Source organism: Lepisosteus platostomus, chromosome 2 (genome assembly GCF_059453375.1).
Source record: "Lepisosteus platostomus isolate fLepPlt1 chromosome 2, fLepPlt1.hap1, whole genome shotgun sequence".
NCBI lineage: Eukaryota > Metazoa > Chordata > Actinopteri > Semionotiformes > Lepisosteidae > Lepisosteus > Lepisosteus platostomus.
In genome coordinates, this window is record NC_142612.1 from 17,939,421 (window position 1) to 17,957,520 (window position 18,100).

The following is an 18,100-nucleotide window of genomic DNA, read 5'->3' on the forward strand; positions in this document are numbered from 1 at the left end:
CATGGGAAGCACATGTGTACTCTACATAGACACATGCTGTCTCATTTAAACATGTTTTACCCTATTTTCTAAAACTACTTCTGTTAAATAGGAAAGGCAGCGCTGTTGATTTTTTATTTACAAAAGACAAACACAAACCTTTTCTCTCGCTGCAGTCTGCTTCTCACGGAGATACTTTTCTCTGCAGCGGTCACACACCAAGTACCAGGTGCTTCCACCAATTCCTCCGTCTCCACAGTTACCAGCCCAGCCGCCACAAAAGTGTCCAATGCTGTTATAGCCCTGACCTCCTGCATAACGTCCACAACCTTTAAAAAAATTAAAAACTCAGGTTACCATAAAAGATTATTTTTGTTACTAAAGATGGAATACAGAAATTACATGTTTATCCCACGATATTCTGGGTGATGGTACATTACCTGGATGAGCTTGCCTCATGTGGTAGGTCACTGGATAAGGATGTGATTCCCCACACAGCTCACAGATGGTGTCCTTCTCTGGGCCTCCCATGGCAAGCTGGGCCATTTCCCCAAAAAGATTTCCTCTTGGCCTGACCTCAGCCTTCTCCTTTTTCTTCTTCTCCTTTTTGGCCTTCTTACCGTCTTTCTCATTCTCCTTTTTCTTCAGAATGGCACTGGAACCAGGGCTGGGAAAGATCATGTTCTGCGTGGCTGCCTTGATGGTGGCCATGGAAATATCCTCCCAAAACGCCACCAGATGTTGAAGGGTTAAGGGAAGAGGGGATTTGGTCTTCATGGCAGAATGACTGGTAGTATCAAAGGACACTGGCTCAGCCTTTCCATCCTCACACTTTTCCGGGAGTGGAGGTTCCTTGAGCATGGAGAGAACTTTGTTTTTGTTGATGCTTCCCATTTTGGAAATATCAGGCCCGTGAGGGGAGATATTGAACATGTTCAGGGCGGAGGAAATCTCCAGTGAGTGTCTGTTTTTCAGCTTGTTTTCCTTTTCATCCATGGCCTGCTGGCAGTTGAGACTGCTGCGTATGGGGGCATGCTCCTTAGTCAGCTCAGGGTTGAACTTCAAGAAGGAAGAGCAGGCCATGGCATCGTGGACTATTCCTTCATGCCACAAGAAAGCCGCAAACACCGCGCGGGCACATTCAGCTACAGAAGGGGACATGGCTTGCTTGGCTGGCTCTGCCAGACGTACATTCTCACCTTTGAATAATGGCCCAGACTTCTCTTTCTTTGGCCTCACGTGTCTACCAGATGTCTTACGGCTCACTTTTGGGGATGACCTTGTTTCCAGTTCATCCTTGACAGGAGCTTTTCCTATGCTAAAGTGCACCTTTGATGATCCTTCTTCTGCATTCCTCAGGTCAGGGTTCTCATCATTGCCTTCTTCACTGTTGGATAATGTGCTAGAGGTACATATCTCCACCACTTCACTGTGCAGGTTCTCTTGCACCACATGGGGGGATGGAGCTCTGTTTTCAGAGTTGTTACTTGGTTTTCCATCTTTGGGGAGGATTTTTGGTTTCGGTGAGGTGGACCGTCCACGTAAGGGCTCATTCAGGGGAACTTTTTTCTTCCGGAGCGTATCGGGATCCAAGGTGTAGGAGTCGGACTTGGATCTCTCTCGGGGCGGATCTAACCGGGATTTTGAAGATGCGCTCACTTTCTGAGGTAGGTTCCTTTCGTGGGGTGAGGAAGAACGAGGGGAACTGGTGCTCGAAGGGCTGGATCTGCCAGAGGAGGAGCCTTTTTGTTTGGGAGAAGAGGACCTGGACCCTGGGGTTGGCGATTCTGCTCTCAAGCCCGATGTCCTGCCATCTGCCTTTAGGGCTTGAAGAGTATTGTGGTTGGGAGAGAGTGATCGGCTATGAGAGTCTGACCTCAGCTTGGCTGTGTCTGATTTCAGTATCAGAGATTCACTCGCAGACATGCCTTCGTTATTCTTCATTTTTCCTTGGTCAGCAGAGCCCCGGCTGGCACGCCCATCGGGTTTTGGGGATCTGCTCTCTGGCCGGTGCTTCCCTGGGTGTTCAGAGTTCCCTGCAGGTGACATTGGCCGTGCGGCAGTGGCCGCATTTCCTCTTTCACCTATGTATTGTGAGAGACTCACTATTACACAATGTGAAAACTTATTTTTATGAAAAGAAGGCATTTGGAATAAATAGAAAAGCATCAAATCCACAAATCTTCAAATTGTACTTCATACATAAAAGGAAAGAATGATAAAAATGTATCTGGCAATTTGGAAACTGAAATGTGGAACTGGCATAGAAGAATCATGTGATCCTTTTGGTCCCTGTGATACTAAGAAATGCCAGGCCTCTTACAGATTTTACAATGTGTACTGCCCAGAGAATATCCAGTTTAAATATTTTCAATTCTGACAGAGTCAGGGTGGACAGAAAATAATTAATTTGCTTGTTTATGCATATTAAAATGATTTATATACTGTAGGTCCTAAATAAAACATTTTGATAAAGTTGGACAGAGCACTAGGTTTATGTTGTTAAATTTGGTTATGAAAGCAGAAAGAAATGTTTAGCTAACAAGTGGAACATATAAGAAGCAAGGGACCATTTAAACACAGAGTTAAGCAATATTAATCACTCCATCTTAATTCTCAGCAGATCTCACATTACCAGTCCAAACACGGAAAACAACTTATTAGTCTATGTACTGAAATGTTACAGCAAATTTCATCATCTAAAAGCTGCTGAAAGGGTAAAAAACAGACCCTTAAAAACTCAAGTACTCTAAACCTTTCTTGCAATTTTAAGCAATTTATTTCAAAATCCTATAACAAATGAGAAATATTATTGACATATTTTAAATAGCAGAATTGAACCTTTTACTTTGGTGACTTTATTGTAACAGACTACTGTTTATGTGAAGCATTCCTCAATATATGGACACTTGTCAAATTACACCAGATTTTTTTTTCACATCCTGTGGAGTGATGGATGAATCGTATGGGGAAGATGAATGACAAAAAAGCTAAAGTGATCTTTACAGTTTTAACCATTTGGTTAAATTTGGCCAATTTTAACAAATTTGAGAACTGCTATCTGAAGGAAGTTAAATATCCACGGGATGATTAGTGAAAAACAAGAGCACAGCTTTGACCTGGAATATGACATACAGTACAAATCTGAGCAGGGCAGACACTTCTGTGGGTACCCCTGTTTTACTGGAGATCAAAGCTGAACAGGACACTCGGTTTTTCATCACTCATAATGTATCGCACACAACGAAAGGAGCTGTTTCTCTAGGCTTTACGCTGAATGCCATGCCTAAAAGTGCAAGAAACCAAATAAGTCAGGATCTGAATGGGAGCAAACGAAGCAGAGAGCAGCAGTTTTGATTTTTCGCCCTGTGATGCCATGCATACCCACCCTTTTGTTTCTGAGCTAGAGATGAAAGAGCAGTGCCTGGCCCAGCTACACTGCTTTTGTGCACACGCTCACGTGAAGCAAGGCTGCGAGATGAGGTGTCTACAGCGGAAGACAGTGCAGGTAAGCAACAGAGTTTAAATGGAAGAAAACTATTTCACAGGATATAGAGAAAAGGCAGAAAAAAGCAATAATAAATGCATGGATTGGTGGCAGTTTTGTATTCACACTGTGAATTGTCCATGACCTATACTGAATGACTCCGCCTGAAGGACCCCCCATCTATTCTAAGTTAACATGAAAAGGGTGAAATACTGTAGATCGTGGGCAATTTTCTATTTTCACATGCACTCTCGGGCACAGCTTTCGAAATATTTAGCGACAGTACAATTTACCACAACCAGAAATCCTGTAACATTCAAGCGTTAAGAGATGTTAACTGAGACCACAATAACGTGCAAGCTACAAAACCTTTATTAACAGGAAGTCCCAAGTAAGAATTTTTCAACTCAGGCTTAAGATACTTATGGGAAGAGTTGGATAAGAATTTTTGAAAAGCTAATTCCCTTAAATCTGCTCGACTGAAAACCACAAAAACCCATGAAAAAGAAAAAGTGCATTCAAGTTGTTGTTAATTTTCGGGATGTACAGGAGTGGATATTCAGCCTCATGAAGTAAAACACTCGGGCAGAAAAATCTATGCAGAGAACAGTAGGCCAATAACCTGAAGGAGGTCTAAAGCAATTTTGAGGAATTAATACAAAGCTCACAGCAAAATGGATGTGGGAATGAAAAGGGATGGTGCCGCTGCTACTGAACACAGGCAAGCAACTGAAGAAACAGCAAAGGTCATTCACCTAAAGGAAAAACACAAACCTGCAGAGGCAGCACAGACAGACATTCAGACAGACAGACTTACTCGGAAGCTGTGGTTGAGGCTGAGGCTGCTGGAAGGAAAGGGACTGTCCAAACACAAATGGGCTGTGGACAAGGGAAGAGGGAGGTTTGGCGGCTTGCTCAAATACGGAGGGAGCTGGGAGGAATGGCCGAGACTGAATGGAATTCAGTATGGCACTCAACTGGTCACCTGCAATGTGGAAGACACGGAAAACTAGAGCTTTTACTACCCTCTGAGGTCACATAGCATCCTAAACCATTTACCTCCCACTCACGGGAACTGTATTTCTGCAACTCAGGGCTTGCGTTTGGACAGGAAGAGGGACAGGGGGCTCAGGGACGTGCTACATGTTTTAAGAAAAACATTTTGCTTTCTGAATGCGGTCACAGCCATGCTCTTTTCTCATGTGATTTGCGCATTTGTGGTTTGACCTTTAGAAAAGGTTGTATCGGAAATGCTGCAGCACCAAGTTAACATTAAATCGGTAATGACGAATGACATTCTGACACATGAAAGAGAAAACATAGGATAAAAGAGACGAATGCCAATCAGATAAACAGGACCATTACTTTAACAGCCAACAGCATGTCCAAATTTAGTGTTGTAGCACTTTAATGAAACAATGATAGACATGTTCCAGAAAGTACGTCTTCTATATTCTATCTAATGTTTAATGAAAATAATTTTGCAAGAGGTAAAGGGATATAGAGGAATACATAAAATATAATCACTGAAACTGAACATTGGAGACAAGTCTCACACAGTAGCAGCCAGCGCTTACATACAGTTCAGCTACTGGAAAGAGCAAGGCGTAAACTTTGATGTTCCTCTAACACACACAGAGGGTGTCCTGCCCATGCAAAGAGAGTGATACTTCAATGATAAATGCATAATGCACAACAAAGAACGGAAACCATGCAGAACTCAAAATAAACCTGAGAGTGTTTTCATGGATTTACAACAATGAACAGATGCTATTACAACCATCTCAAACTACCTTGAGATAAAACTGAATTGCCATGACATTTGAAATAATAAATGCTAGATGCAGTAACACAAGTAACACTTGAATTACTGGCATACAATGTTCAATGGAAAGCTTTTCAAAAAACAGTACCAAGGCAACCATATATTCCCAAGTAGCATACTTATGTTTTGGTCTTATAAATATTTCATTAGACTTTAGGTCTCTTTCCATTGTTTTAGGTTTAAGCAGACCCTTTTGAAAAAATAAGTACTCCACATCTTTAACCTTCATTAAAGCAGGGCCTATTTCATTTAATTTTAAGGAATGACTGCAGGCAGCTCAAACTTATAAAAGAAAATCTTAAAGAGCTTGAGAATATGGAAAATGTCATTACTGTCACCTCAAAAACTTTGTATTTTACAACACACAAAAGCCTTATGTGATGACTGCCACCTCCAATGTTATTGATCTAACTCCTTTTCATTTAACATTGTGTGGCAGAGTCTAATAATGTTCTTGAATACTTTAGTCTGTGTTCCTGGAACAGAGCAGCTGGTGCGGAAGTGCTGAAATCAGGTTAGACCACCAGAGGGCAGTGTATAGAGACGCACCAGAATCGAGGAAGAGCTGCATTTCCACGACGTTATTAGGGGACAGGCGTCACCTGTGTGAAGCACCAGAATTTGTGTTCCGGACAAAGGCTCAGATAGTCCTTGTCTACTCAGAGGGGAAGCTAGACTAGGAATCATCTGCATAGCAGATGAAGCTGAAGCTAAGCAGGTGTGAGCCTGGTCAGTACCTGGATGGGAGACCTCCTAGGAAAAACTAAGGTTGCTGCTGGAAGAGGTGTTAGTGGGGCCAGCAGGGGGCGCTCATCCTGCAGTCCATGTGGGTCCTAATGCCCCAGTATAGTGAAGGGGACACTATACTGTAAACAGGCGCCGTCCTGACTCTCTGTGGTCATTAAAAATCCCAGGGCGCTTCTCGAAAAGAGTAGGGGTGTAACCCCGGTGTCCTGGCCAAATTTCCAATTGGCCCTTACTAATCATGGCCTCCTAATAATCCCCCTCTATGAATTGGCTACATTACTCTGCTCTCCTCCCCACTGATAGCTGATGTGTGGTGAGCGTTCTGGCGCACTATGGCTGCCATCGCATCATCCAGGTGGATGCTGCACATTGGTGGTGGTGGAGGGGAGTCCCCATTACCTGTAAAGCGTTTTGAGTAGAGTGTCCAGAAAAGCGCTATATAAGTGTAAGCAATTATTATAATTATTATTATAGGAAGGAAGTGGTAGTCACCTGTACAGTGAGATTAATGCTATCTCGGTGGATTTCTTATTGTGGCTGTGACAGGCACAAAGCTGAGCTTTAGCTGAAACTGGGGGAACCACAGCATTAACTCCACCCAGTTACACCAATAATCATTTTGCCAAAGTCTTGAATGTTTTGTCCATGATTTCAGTGAACTTTTGCACTTCTAATCTGCAATAGAGTACCCTCCAAAATTTTCAGATGGTGATGATTCAATTATTAATATACTTTTTGTCATGGAAAAGACAAGTACAACAAGTAAAGTCAGTTCCTAACGCTTGGGTGTAGTAGTGTTCAACCTCTTTGTATGACTCCCATAGTATTGGGACAATTGATGATTAGAAGTCACTTGTTGGATAGGATTTTCTTGGGGGTGACTAGGCACATAAAAAGCTGTGAACATCTTATTAATCTGTCTTGCTTGGTCTTTAGTGTCAGCAGAACTACCAAGGCTATACAGGGAAAATGCAAACCTCTCATCAGCACCAAGAACCCCACCTCAACTGTGAAGCAAAGTGGAGGTAATATCAAGATCAGAGCATACATGGCCTTCTTGAAATAGCTCACTTGTCTTTACTGATGACCTAATGATGGCAGTATCAGAATGAGTTAAGATATTCATTGACACTTTGTCTGCTTAAATAGAAGGAACTACGTAGAGTATATACCTACAGGGCACTGCTTCACTATACAGAACTACAATGACCCAAAACATAAGGCCAATGCAACCAAGAAGTTCATTAGGAGAAAAATGAATAGAAAATCTTAAGACTGGCCAAGTGAATCTCCAGATTTATATCTAATCGAGCGTGTATTGTACAAGCTACAGAATAACACACCAAAAAAGGTCATTCAAATTGACTACAGCAAAATTATCTGAAATAACACAAAGAGTCCAACGTGTTAAAGGGTTTGCAGACTTCATGCAGCTTTTGCCTTATAGGAAAATGCTTACTACATATATACATTCATCTTTTAAAACTACTAATCATTGAACACAATTTTTAAATAATTGTTTCTCCAAGTATCTCCTACGGCCCTGTGGTGTCTTCATTAATGTTACTGGCTGGAGAAGTGAAAAAATGATTTTTTGCAACAACGTTTAAAGAAAGTCGTAACACTAAGTTTTTTTTCCCCCATCTAAAGTCTCAATTAATCCAGATTCTACTGCATAAGGCATTAAAAAAACTAAGTAAAAAAAAATTGAGGATTCTAAATATAATGTAGTTCATTGTTTGTCTTATTATAAATAATTCACATTTACCTTCCTGTTTTTCCACCCACTGATGGAAACACTAATCAGGAAATATATATTACCATATCCTCTGGCTGCAATACTAAGAAAGTGTGACTTGAATAATAACTGAGGCATAAGGGGACTAATTGTAAGAACTTTTTGTCTAATACATGTACTGTATATTAATATAGCCTCCTCCCCAGCTAAAGCAAATCACTGTCAGTGTAGAGAACTTAAACTCTCCGTCAGAAAACCACCATGAAAAACTGAACTAAATGTAATTTATTACATACTGTATACACATTACTCAGTACTTGATAAACTAAACAATTAAACCATGAGTAATATGCAATAAAAAATGTTTCCATCACACAGATCGCCCCATGGCTCAGAACCTGTAGCATCAGCATTGCTTGGAAAGATGTACTAGTGGTATCAGAATCACACCGCAAATCAAGTTAGTCACACAGAATTCTGCAGCCTGAATCCTGACCGGGTCACGTGCAAGTGATCACATTAAACCTGTCTTGCAGTACTTGAATTAGCTTCCCAACAGGTTTCAAGTTGACTTCAAAATCCTCATGCTCACCTATAAGGCTCTATATGGCTTGGTACTTCAGTACCTGTCTGACTTATCTGTGTACTATCCACCTTACAACCTTCATTTGTCTGACTGGTCCTCTATATGTCCCCCAAGCTCATTTACATTCTATGGGTGACAGGGCCATCTCGTGCTATGCCCCAAAGCTTTTCTTTCTCCATTTTCTTTTGCTCCATTTTCAAATGACCACGTGCCTTCTGCTGCACATTTTTCTGCTTGTTTCTCATGTTTTAAACAGCTACTGTAAAGCACTTTGAGATGTGTTAATTATTATGATGAAAATGTGTTGGATACAAAATTAAAACCTTTCCTATTTTTTTAGTGCATCACTACCACCATCTCCAGTGCATTGTAATGTTGTAAAGCCCATTCTAAAAACTACAGCTTTAATTAATCAAAAAAATAACATAATGCTTTAATAAACAGTTAAAGCTTCTGGTAGTTGTTGGCATGAACAGTTTTTGTTTAAATCAACAACGACACTGCTGTAATTCCTTGTTAAAAAGGACAAGCAGAAGAACGTGCTAGTGCACCTACAGTATGTACAGTATATCTGAACTGCCATAAACACTGCATGGCCTTAAGTGTCTGATGCGGGAGCACAAACGTCTAAAATCCATGCATACCTTAACCTTTACTATTAATAGCTCAGATGTATTAACTGTGTGACAGCAACATACAGTGACAAGAAGGAAAAGCATATATTTAATTGTATTTGTATAATTATTTTATCATCAAATACCATCTTCATTTATGATTTAAAAAAAAGGAAAAATACTAGAAAAAATAGACATGCATCTTTAAATAATGTACTAAGAAATTAAATTTAAACAAAAAATCATTACCACTCAAAATAAAATTCAATGGTGTACAGACAACATCCCTATATACTAAAAATCCAAAGCACTGGAAAACACCTATTTAAAGGTATATGCGAAACACTTAAAACTAAATATTCTTTGAAAGACTACTGAAAACCAGAATCCCAAATTATGCAATGACATTCTCAAGTCAAACAGATTCTTTAACCGCTGTATTCATATAAATCCAAAACTACAAAGGGGGTCCAAAATTTCTAAATCTAAAAGAAAACTGAATGATTTAAATATGTAACATCAAAACAACTGCCGGCATTCACTTCAATCTAGAACATTTTTGAAGGCAAAAGAGTGAGCAATATAAAGCTAACTTGTTTTAAGGTGAAGTTAACTTAGGCAATATATGAAATGATCAGTTAAGAGAACTGATTCAAACAGGCCATAAAGAACAGCGTATGCCAAAGTGAAAACAGGATGGACGATTGACAAGCAAACCAGCTGAGACAGATAATGAAGTGCCACAAAAAACTGATTTACAACAAAGTCAGAGATAGGTATACACGTGTGGGGACAGGAAAAGAAATTTGGAACCAAGATCATAGCATTATTTAGATGTAGGTTGATCGACTCCTAGTGTGCTTTCAGATACATGTCAAGATATTCTTCAGCAGTATATCTCAGGAGCTCAGCACGGTTGGATCTGATCAGTGCAGGGATGGGAGACCTCTTAGGAAAGTAAGGTACAGTGCCTACAGAAAGTATTCACCCCACATTGATTATTTCTCGTTCTGCTGTGTTTCAATTAAGTCAAATTAAAGCATATTTAAATGGGATTTTGTTCCACTCCTGTACAAGTAATTCTTGATAATGTTAAAATGAAATAAAGTATTTAGATCTTCAGAATCATATTAAAAATAAAAATCTGAAAATTGCTTAATTGATAAGTATTCAGCCCCTTTGTTTTAACAACCTAAATTGGGTGAGGTATTCAATTATCTTGAGAGATCACACTAAATACAGTACATTAACAAGGTACACCTGTATTTGTTTGAAATCCACCTGTGTTCAATTTCTTGACTGCACAATAAATATCGCTGACTTTTGGAGATCTCAACTAAAACAGCAGATCAGTGCTGCTGTCATGAAGACCAAGGAGCCACCTGTGGAACTTCGAGATGAAGTTATTAGGAGGAAAAAAGCTGGAGAAGGTTATAAAAAGATTGGCAAAGCTTTGAACCATCCTAGGAGCACTGTGAAGTCCACTGTAACAAAATGGGAAAAAACATGGCACAACCCAGACACTTCTAAGATCAGGCCATCCTACCAAATTGAGCAACCAGACAAGAAAGGCAATTGTCAGAAAAGTGACCAAGAGGCCAGCTACAACACTGACAGAGTTGCAGAGCTCTTTGGCTGAAATGGGAGAAACTGTCCAGACACCAACAATCTCTTCAGCACTTCACAGATTCGGCCTCTTTGGCAGAGTTGCTAGAAGGAAGCCACTTCTGAGAAAGGCCTACATTAAGTCACGCCTGAAGTTTGCTAGAAGCCATGTGACAAAACCTGAAACCTTTTGGAAGAACCTTTTGTGGTCTGATGAGACTAAAGTTGACCTCTTTGGCCTGAGAGCAAAAAGCTATGTTTAGCGCAAACTAAATACAGCCCAACACCCAGGTAACACCATCCCTACTATCAAGCATGGTGGTGGCAGTATCATGCTCCGGGGTTGCTTATAAGCAGGAGGAACTGGAAAGCTTGTTGCCATCAAGGGCAACATGGATGGAGCCAAATACATGCAAATCCTTGAGGAGAACCTGTTTCAGTCAGCCAGTTATCTGTGTTTAGGGCGAAGATTCATTTTCCAGCAGGACAATGACCCAAAGCACACGGCACCGACTATCAAGGAATGGCTTGAAAAAAAGAAGGTAAGTATTCTTGAATGGCCCAGCCACAGCCCAGACTTAAATCCAATTGAAAACCTGTGGCATGACCTGAAAATTGCTGTCCACCAACACTCTCCAACTAATTTGGCAGAGGTGGAGCAAATTTTCATTGAAGACTGGGTAAAAATTCCACAAGCTAAATGTGCAAAGCTCAAAACAGACATACCCAAGAAGACTCACGCCTGTAATTGCTGCTAAAGGACTTTTGTAAATGAGAAATGTAAGTCTTTCATTCTAGAGAAACGCATGTTCTTGAATAAAAAACATTTTTTATTCATAAGTATTGCATTTATTGTGTTATTGAAGGGAGAAAAATTTATTTCAATATGTTAAAAGTTGGAGGTGTAACAGGAATATAATGCGAAAAAATTCAAGGGGGGTGAATACTTTCTGAAGGCACTGTATACCAATCTTTTCTCTAGACGATAATCTCCAAACTAATGCCCCAGTATGAAGATGGGGGACTCTGTGCTGGGGACAATGTCCTTTGGATGAGATGTTAAACCAAGATCCTGATTATTAGGTTATCCCTAAGATCCTTTAGCACTGCTGGTATGAATAGTGGTGTTAATCATGGTACCCAGTTAGATTCCATCTAGGGCTGTATAATGTGGCTATCCTAAATTTTCTTCTAAATCCAATTGTGAAGCAATTCTTCACTTTTCCACTTGATCTGTGCAGTGGGCACTATACATCAGTGGTGGATGCAGTGGGTCTCGTCCTATGTGCAAAGCATGTGGGATCATTTGTGCTATGCAAGTAATTTTATTTTCCTTCATTCTTATTAAACCCACTCTGTAACATTAATTCTTCTGAAATTAACCAGAGTATTTATTGCTGATAAACTGTGATTGTCTTGGAGGTTTTAAAGAAATCAGTCGGAAAGGGAAAAGGGCATTAGGATTAAAATTAAAGTACATCCAAGAACAAGTGATTAACAGATTGAAAAAAAACCTCTGGTGATCCAGGCAGGTGGCAAAGCTCAGTGGAGACAGAGTATCGGATGCTGAATTTAGCATGCAGTACTTGAAAGAGGGTCAGAATATCAAATAAAAATATGACCTTATCAACAGAGAAATTCTCAATTTAACCAAGACAAAAAACAGAGAGCAAATTTCAAATGTTTTAAACAAAAAAATAACGGCAGGTTAAATGCCTGGTTTTAATCAAACAATTTAACCATTACCTATGACTCCACGGTGGTTCAGCTTCAGCTTTGCTCCTAAGGTTTGATAAAAAGCTGTGGTTAGGCGTTCACGGTTTGTCCTTTTGTCTTACCTTTATTATTTGTGATCCCGTAATCGAACCCTTGAGCGCCAGCAGCACCCCTGCTGAAGGCTTGAACAGAGAAAGGACTGGGCGGAGGTGTTTGTGCTCCATGATCCAGGATCACTTGTTCTATTACAAAAAACAGCTTGCTCAGTTTAATACTGCTGAAGTGCCAGGCAGAGTAAAGAGGAACATAAGATCTGATAATTTCATATCAATAATAGTAATGCTGTTCCTGGTTGGTCAATGCATTCTTCTTTAGATAAAAAAAACATACTGGTCATATTACTGATACAGTAGGTTATATTATAGTGGTTTGCATTCCTTGCAGAAGTAATGTTCACAGACAAATACACCAGGTATTTTTAGGATAGAAACAGACTTTAGGACAGACAGACTTTCACTGCTGGTTGATGAGTTAAAGACCTGATTTTATTACCCAGTTCCTTGTTTTATTTCATAGAATATTAAACATATATTTATACTGTAAACTGTATAAAGAGTAAACTACTGCACATCTATTGGAGAAAGCAAGACATTTGGTAGCTAAGCACTGAACAGAAATTCATGTTTTGCTTTTTTAACTGAAGAATACAGTCTGTTACTCAGGAACATAAAATCTTTTTGGTTATTTACACATAGAATAAAACTGATATTGTTCAAAGAAAGCAAAAATATCCAAAAGCACTTGGATGTAATGATTCATGCTTCTAGTTCCATTCCAACTACAATCCTTTAGTGCATCTACAAACATAAGTACTGAACTAAAAGTGTTATTTAACACACACGTCTTACCCTCTTCATGACGGAGGTACTGATTGCCTCCACGATCCCTTGCAAGAGACCAGGCCTCTCCTTCATCACTCTCACAAAACTCCACTACACTGTTCTTATCCAACTGTACCCAAGTGCCCTCCGAGTTAGTCACCTAGTACACAAACAATGCTTTTTTATGTTGAGCCACAAATGACCTGTATTCTCTGGTTATAAACACATTAATATAAAAAAGTACTTCGGCAATATCAACTGCAAAGCCAAATACTATGAAGTACTTAAGAACAGTTAAAAAATGTTTACAGCTGAAGTGCACATATATGTCTTTAAACTGGTTCAGTTTGGAAAAAATGTCTCTATGCAATCTTGCCCTGATTAAAAATAAGGGCATTTTAAAATAGTTTTTTTCCCCCCAATACAAAACATTACAGCACCATTCATTTTAAGCAGCTCGGGGTAAGAAAGAATGATTAAACAATACATGTAGATATCTGTAACTACAAAGGAATACTTTAGTATTGCAACAGGCACATTACAAACCACTGACATTTGTCAAACATTTGCATATAGAAACTGGAAAAAAGAATTGTTAAGGATTAGTTTGAAAAGAACCATTCAGTGAGTTTTAGAGAAGTCATTCGAAGGAACAGCATGACACACCACATCCTCAAATGAAAGTTTTAGCTGTAAGCAGCACATTTTAATACCTTAGAGCCAAAAGCATAGTCAGCATTAAAATGTGCTAAACAAAATAAACATAGCAATTCTTCAAAAGACATTTAAAAATCTTAATCGTGGCTCCAACATTTCAATTTAATATCAATGTATCCTATGTTCTATTAATGAAAAATTTAATTGGAACATGGCAGACGTTTAGATTACCTAGGCCTGAAAAACGGCTTCACTACAAACTGATCAGTAAGCACACGTTTAAAGGCATTTATTCCCAGTGAATTTTTAATTGCTTTTGCTTTGCACAAACATGGTCATGCATAACCAAAACCTATTTTTAATTCACTAATTCAGACTAACAGTTTATTTAAGACTTTGCCAAACATTTCTAAAGGAGACTTTTTACAGAGATCAAACCACGACACATGATTGCACCATTTGGAAACAATATGTTGCCTGTTTTTGATGAAGGACAAAAAAAAAAAAACTGAAATGTTGCAGCCATTTTGTTATGGACAGAAATCCATACCCAGGAAAATGAAAGAACGTACATTAATTTCCAGCAGAGAACAGTGCATTAATCTCTTGTAAAACGAATTAAAGAAAATGTTACAGAGTTTTCAGCATTAGCAACAGAGCAAAATTTGGCCAATTATGAAGTGATGATTTGTAGCCACAAGAACACACTTGGATCCATACCTCGCCTACCGCCTTGACCTTGTTTCCCAGAACTAACATTCCAATAGGGATACCCCTAAGGTTAGGGCAGCTTCTGATGTTGTGACCCGAGGGTCCAGTCTTCACTACCTTATAAACACCTGGTCCACCTCGCAGGCACAACCTGTCCTGCTCTCTCATGGGTACTTCATGGGAGCGACGGGCACTGACCTCCTTTATATACTCATCAGAGTGCGATCTGGCCTCCTACAAGAGCCAAGAGACAATTGTTAAGTCTTCATTTCAGCATGTAAGTTTAGTGTATAGGAGTAAATGACATAGACATGCATTACAAGCAATTCATCTTAATTTGCTTATCTAGAAACAACGACACAGAACATGCAAAAAAACCCTGCATTATTGTTTCTAAATACAGTAAAGAAACAAAAATAATTTCTCAACAGACTTCATAGGGCTCCTCGATCAAAAAAAACTGCAATAATTAATTTCCCTTTGACTTTCCATGGTGCACCATGCGCTACATTGACTTTATAAAAAGGGATGCGTTTAAAAATACAGTACTACTTAAACACTGTATTCAAAAAGTGAAAGTATAAGACATTAGTGCTAATATTACAATTTATAACGATACAATTCAAATTAGATGAAAGAATATAGTGTCCATAAAATAATTTATAAAATAATAATGAATGCTAGAAGAGTAGTACATGCAATTGAAATGTGAGAAAAAAAAACTGTTACATGGCCACATCGCCATTTCCACAAGTTTAATTTTTATAGAACAAACAAGGCATGCTTACAGTAATTCGAATTACTGCCCATGCAACAGATACAAATCCCATACACTAAAAATATACTGATGAAAAGCTTTTACTGGCTTACAAATCTGTCTGACCAACCCACTTTTCCCAAAAAAGACATGAAAACTAAAGGACACCCACTTCAATGATTTCTGATGTTATTAAAGGAACGCTGGGGTGAGGAAAATGAAATTCGACAAAAAAATCTAGTTGAATTCATTTAGTGGCTGATTCCAGTGAAAAGTAAACACAAATATCATGCAAATGATGCATTATCAAGATCATTGCTCTCCAGAGTAATCAAAGACCATAAATTCACATGGCTTTATAAACACACAAAGCACACTTATGGTGAAAGCAAAAGAAGTGCTGCAAAGCTGTGAATGTCCCTTGTGTTTAACTCACCTGTGGACACAAAGATAAGGAAGTCCAGGATAAAAAGTCGATACCCCTGACTCCATGGCTAGCATTAAAGACATTCTAAGTAACAAAGTTTAAAAATGTCAAGCACCATCAGAGCATTAATGGAACAAGAAGTGTAATTTTTTGGAAGAAGTTTTTTTTTCTTAAAGTTATTGTGATTGGAACTTGGACTTGAAATCTATCATAAGATCGACTGCCATGACTTTTTTTTTTTAAATTAATCCCTCCATAGCAAAATGAAATTCTGCTAAGGGAAAGGGATCTAAGCCGGAATAGTTACAACTTTTACAAAGGTTTGTTTTGCCGTTAGAAAGCATGGACTCATGATGATTTCAAACATAAAGCTCCCATCGCAGCTCACCGCCAAAAAATGTTTTTTATTCTGGGGGTTAATTTTACTCGTTGCCAGAAAGGAACACTTCTGTTACATCATTGATCCACGATATGAAAATAACAGAATATGCAAAAGAAGACATACTCGTTTGATAGAAAAATCTTCCAAAAAAGATGTAGTGTGTCATGCTGTTTACATTAGTACCCTGTATGATAGCCATATAGTCCTACTGCAGCCCACTGCACCCTGGGGAATGCTGACCAATATAAAAGCACAATCCCCCAATAAAGCAGTGTTAGAACAATTATTTGTTTCACGGCAGAGTACCCTCCCAATAAACGCAAACATTGGGAGTTACTGATTACAAACAGATTTGATTTAAAGATTCAGCCCTGACCTAATTCAAAGATGTGTAGCCCTTCCTGTTAAAAGCGCAAGATATACCATGTGCCGTGAAACAAACAAGGTGACTCAAAAGAAGCCCCTATACATATGCTTGGTGCCTTAACTTGTGAAGCAATTGTGAAAAGCAATGAAAACCAAGAGAATTGCAGTTAAGCAAGTGTCATTACACCACACTGAAATTCCTAAACCAGTACCTCTCTTTTGTCATTTGTTGATTTGGGCGGCTCATTTTAACCGATTGTTTTTTTTAAACAGCCAGTTGTTCATTAGCAGTTTTTGGAAGTACCCATACAGATTGTAATTTTGCTGGGACGTATTCTTCTCTTTTCAAAAACACACTGAGGCATGCGTTTGCTCTTGCACTACACCCCAGCCCTCATGCTGTCATTTGCTTTCTTCTTAAAAAAAAGTTCTAATTAGTACACTTTTTGCAATCTTTCAGAAACTATCCAAATGGATGCTTCTCTTTCAAGGTTCTTGAAAAGAGTTGGGCAAACGTTTTTTTAGACAGAACGATATCCGACACATATAATCAAAGTACAGTAAAGTTACACTGCACTTTATTTCATGCACAAGACCTTTCAAAGAAAAATAAATGAAAAATATATACTGATACACAGAAGTTGCATTTATAATGGGATTTCATATTTTTCATTTGCCTCAAGTGCTAATCTCACACTGAATTTGAAGTCAATTTAAGCCTGACCAAAAACGAAGAGATTTGATGTGTGCAGAGGTCTGTTTTTCTTGATCAAATGACCAGCACAGGGGCCCTTGCTATTCTGCTGTGGGTGGCCTTTACTTACGTCAACAGGGACCAGAAGGCTCCTGCCCAGATGCTGGTTAAAAGAGAGGCACCAGGCTTCAGTGTACCCATTCATGTTGGGAACATACTTCTTTACTGTCTCATCATTCAGTCTCAGCCACACACCATCATCATTGTGGATCTATGGGAAACAAGCAACAGAAACGAGCCATGCCCTCCTGTAACTGCTAAAACGCCTAGCAAGGACTCGGAGGCTGCAGGCTGCCAGAAAATGGAGGATTCAGAGTAGACATATCAGGGTAAGGACTTGCAGAAATTTGAAAACTAAGAGCAATAGAATACAGCAAAGATGAGGAAACAAGTTTTCCAAGAGATTCTGCAGAAATAGTGCAAATTATAATAAAGGCAAGGTCTGATCTAAATCACCAACAGTGTTTGTTGGTGCCTTTCTGTGTACTGCTGAACAGATTTTCTATCTGCACAGGCATTTATTGCTGGATAATGTGCATCATTGTCAAAATGTCCTCTGCATGTCATTTATTCAGAAAGGTGGATATTTCACCTGATTCGACAATATGCCATGATGATTAAGAACAGAATCTTATGTGGTAAATCTTGTCTCGAGTAAAGTGATGCAGAAAACAATCATGCAGTGGATTTCTAACACTGGATCGCCAAGGTGACAAAGTGGACGTTTGCATCACCCTCTCTATTGGGATTTGGATTTTCGTTTTCATGGGGTATTTTTACACAGCAGCCTCAAAGTTCCTTGCGTGTGTATGAAGCAAAATTAAACCAAAGTAAAAAAAAGCATTTATCACATAAATTAGGAAAAAAA

At 39.1% G+C, this 18,100-nt stretch overlaps 1 protein-coding gene across 24 annotated transcripts in view; it reads right to left on the reverse strand.

Annotated features, from left to right (window-relative positions):
• The window catches only part of mycbp2 (MYC binding protein 2), a 104,909-nt gene that overhangs the window by 16,858 nt on the left and 69,951 nt on the right, over nucleotides 1-18,100 (reverse strand). For 8 of the 24 annotated variants that reach the window (XM_088601970.1, XM_088601894.1, XM_088601885.1 and 5 more), the window contains 9 exons: nucleotides 17,303-17,443; nucleotides 15,740-15,814; nucleotides 14,556-14,780; nucleotides 13,206-13,338; nucleotides 12,420-12,539; nucleotides 4,284-4,451; nucleotides 3,368-3,466; nucleotides 420-2,063; nucleotides 139-308 (listed from right to left, as the gene is read on the reverse strand). In XM_088601970.1, coding sequence (XP_088458096.1) covers nucleotides 139-308; nucleotides 420-2,063; nucleotides 3,368-3,466; nucleotides 4,284-4,451; nucleotides 12,420-12,539; nucleotides 13,206-13,338; nucleotides 14,556-14,780; nucleotides 15,740-15,814; nucleotides 17,303-17,443 — 2,775 coding nt within the window. The remainder of the gene's footprint in view (nucleotides 1-138; nucleotides 309-419; nucleotides 2,064-3,367; nucleotides 3,467-4,283; nucleotides 4,452-12,419; nucleotides 12,540-13,205; nucleotides 13,339-14,555; nucleotides 14,781-15,739; nucleotides 15,815-17,302; nucleotides 17,444-18,100) is intronic. The other 16 variants (XM_088602075.1, XM_088601940.1, XM_088601920.1 and 13 more) reach the window with 11 other exon arrangements.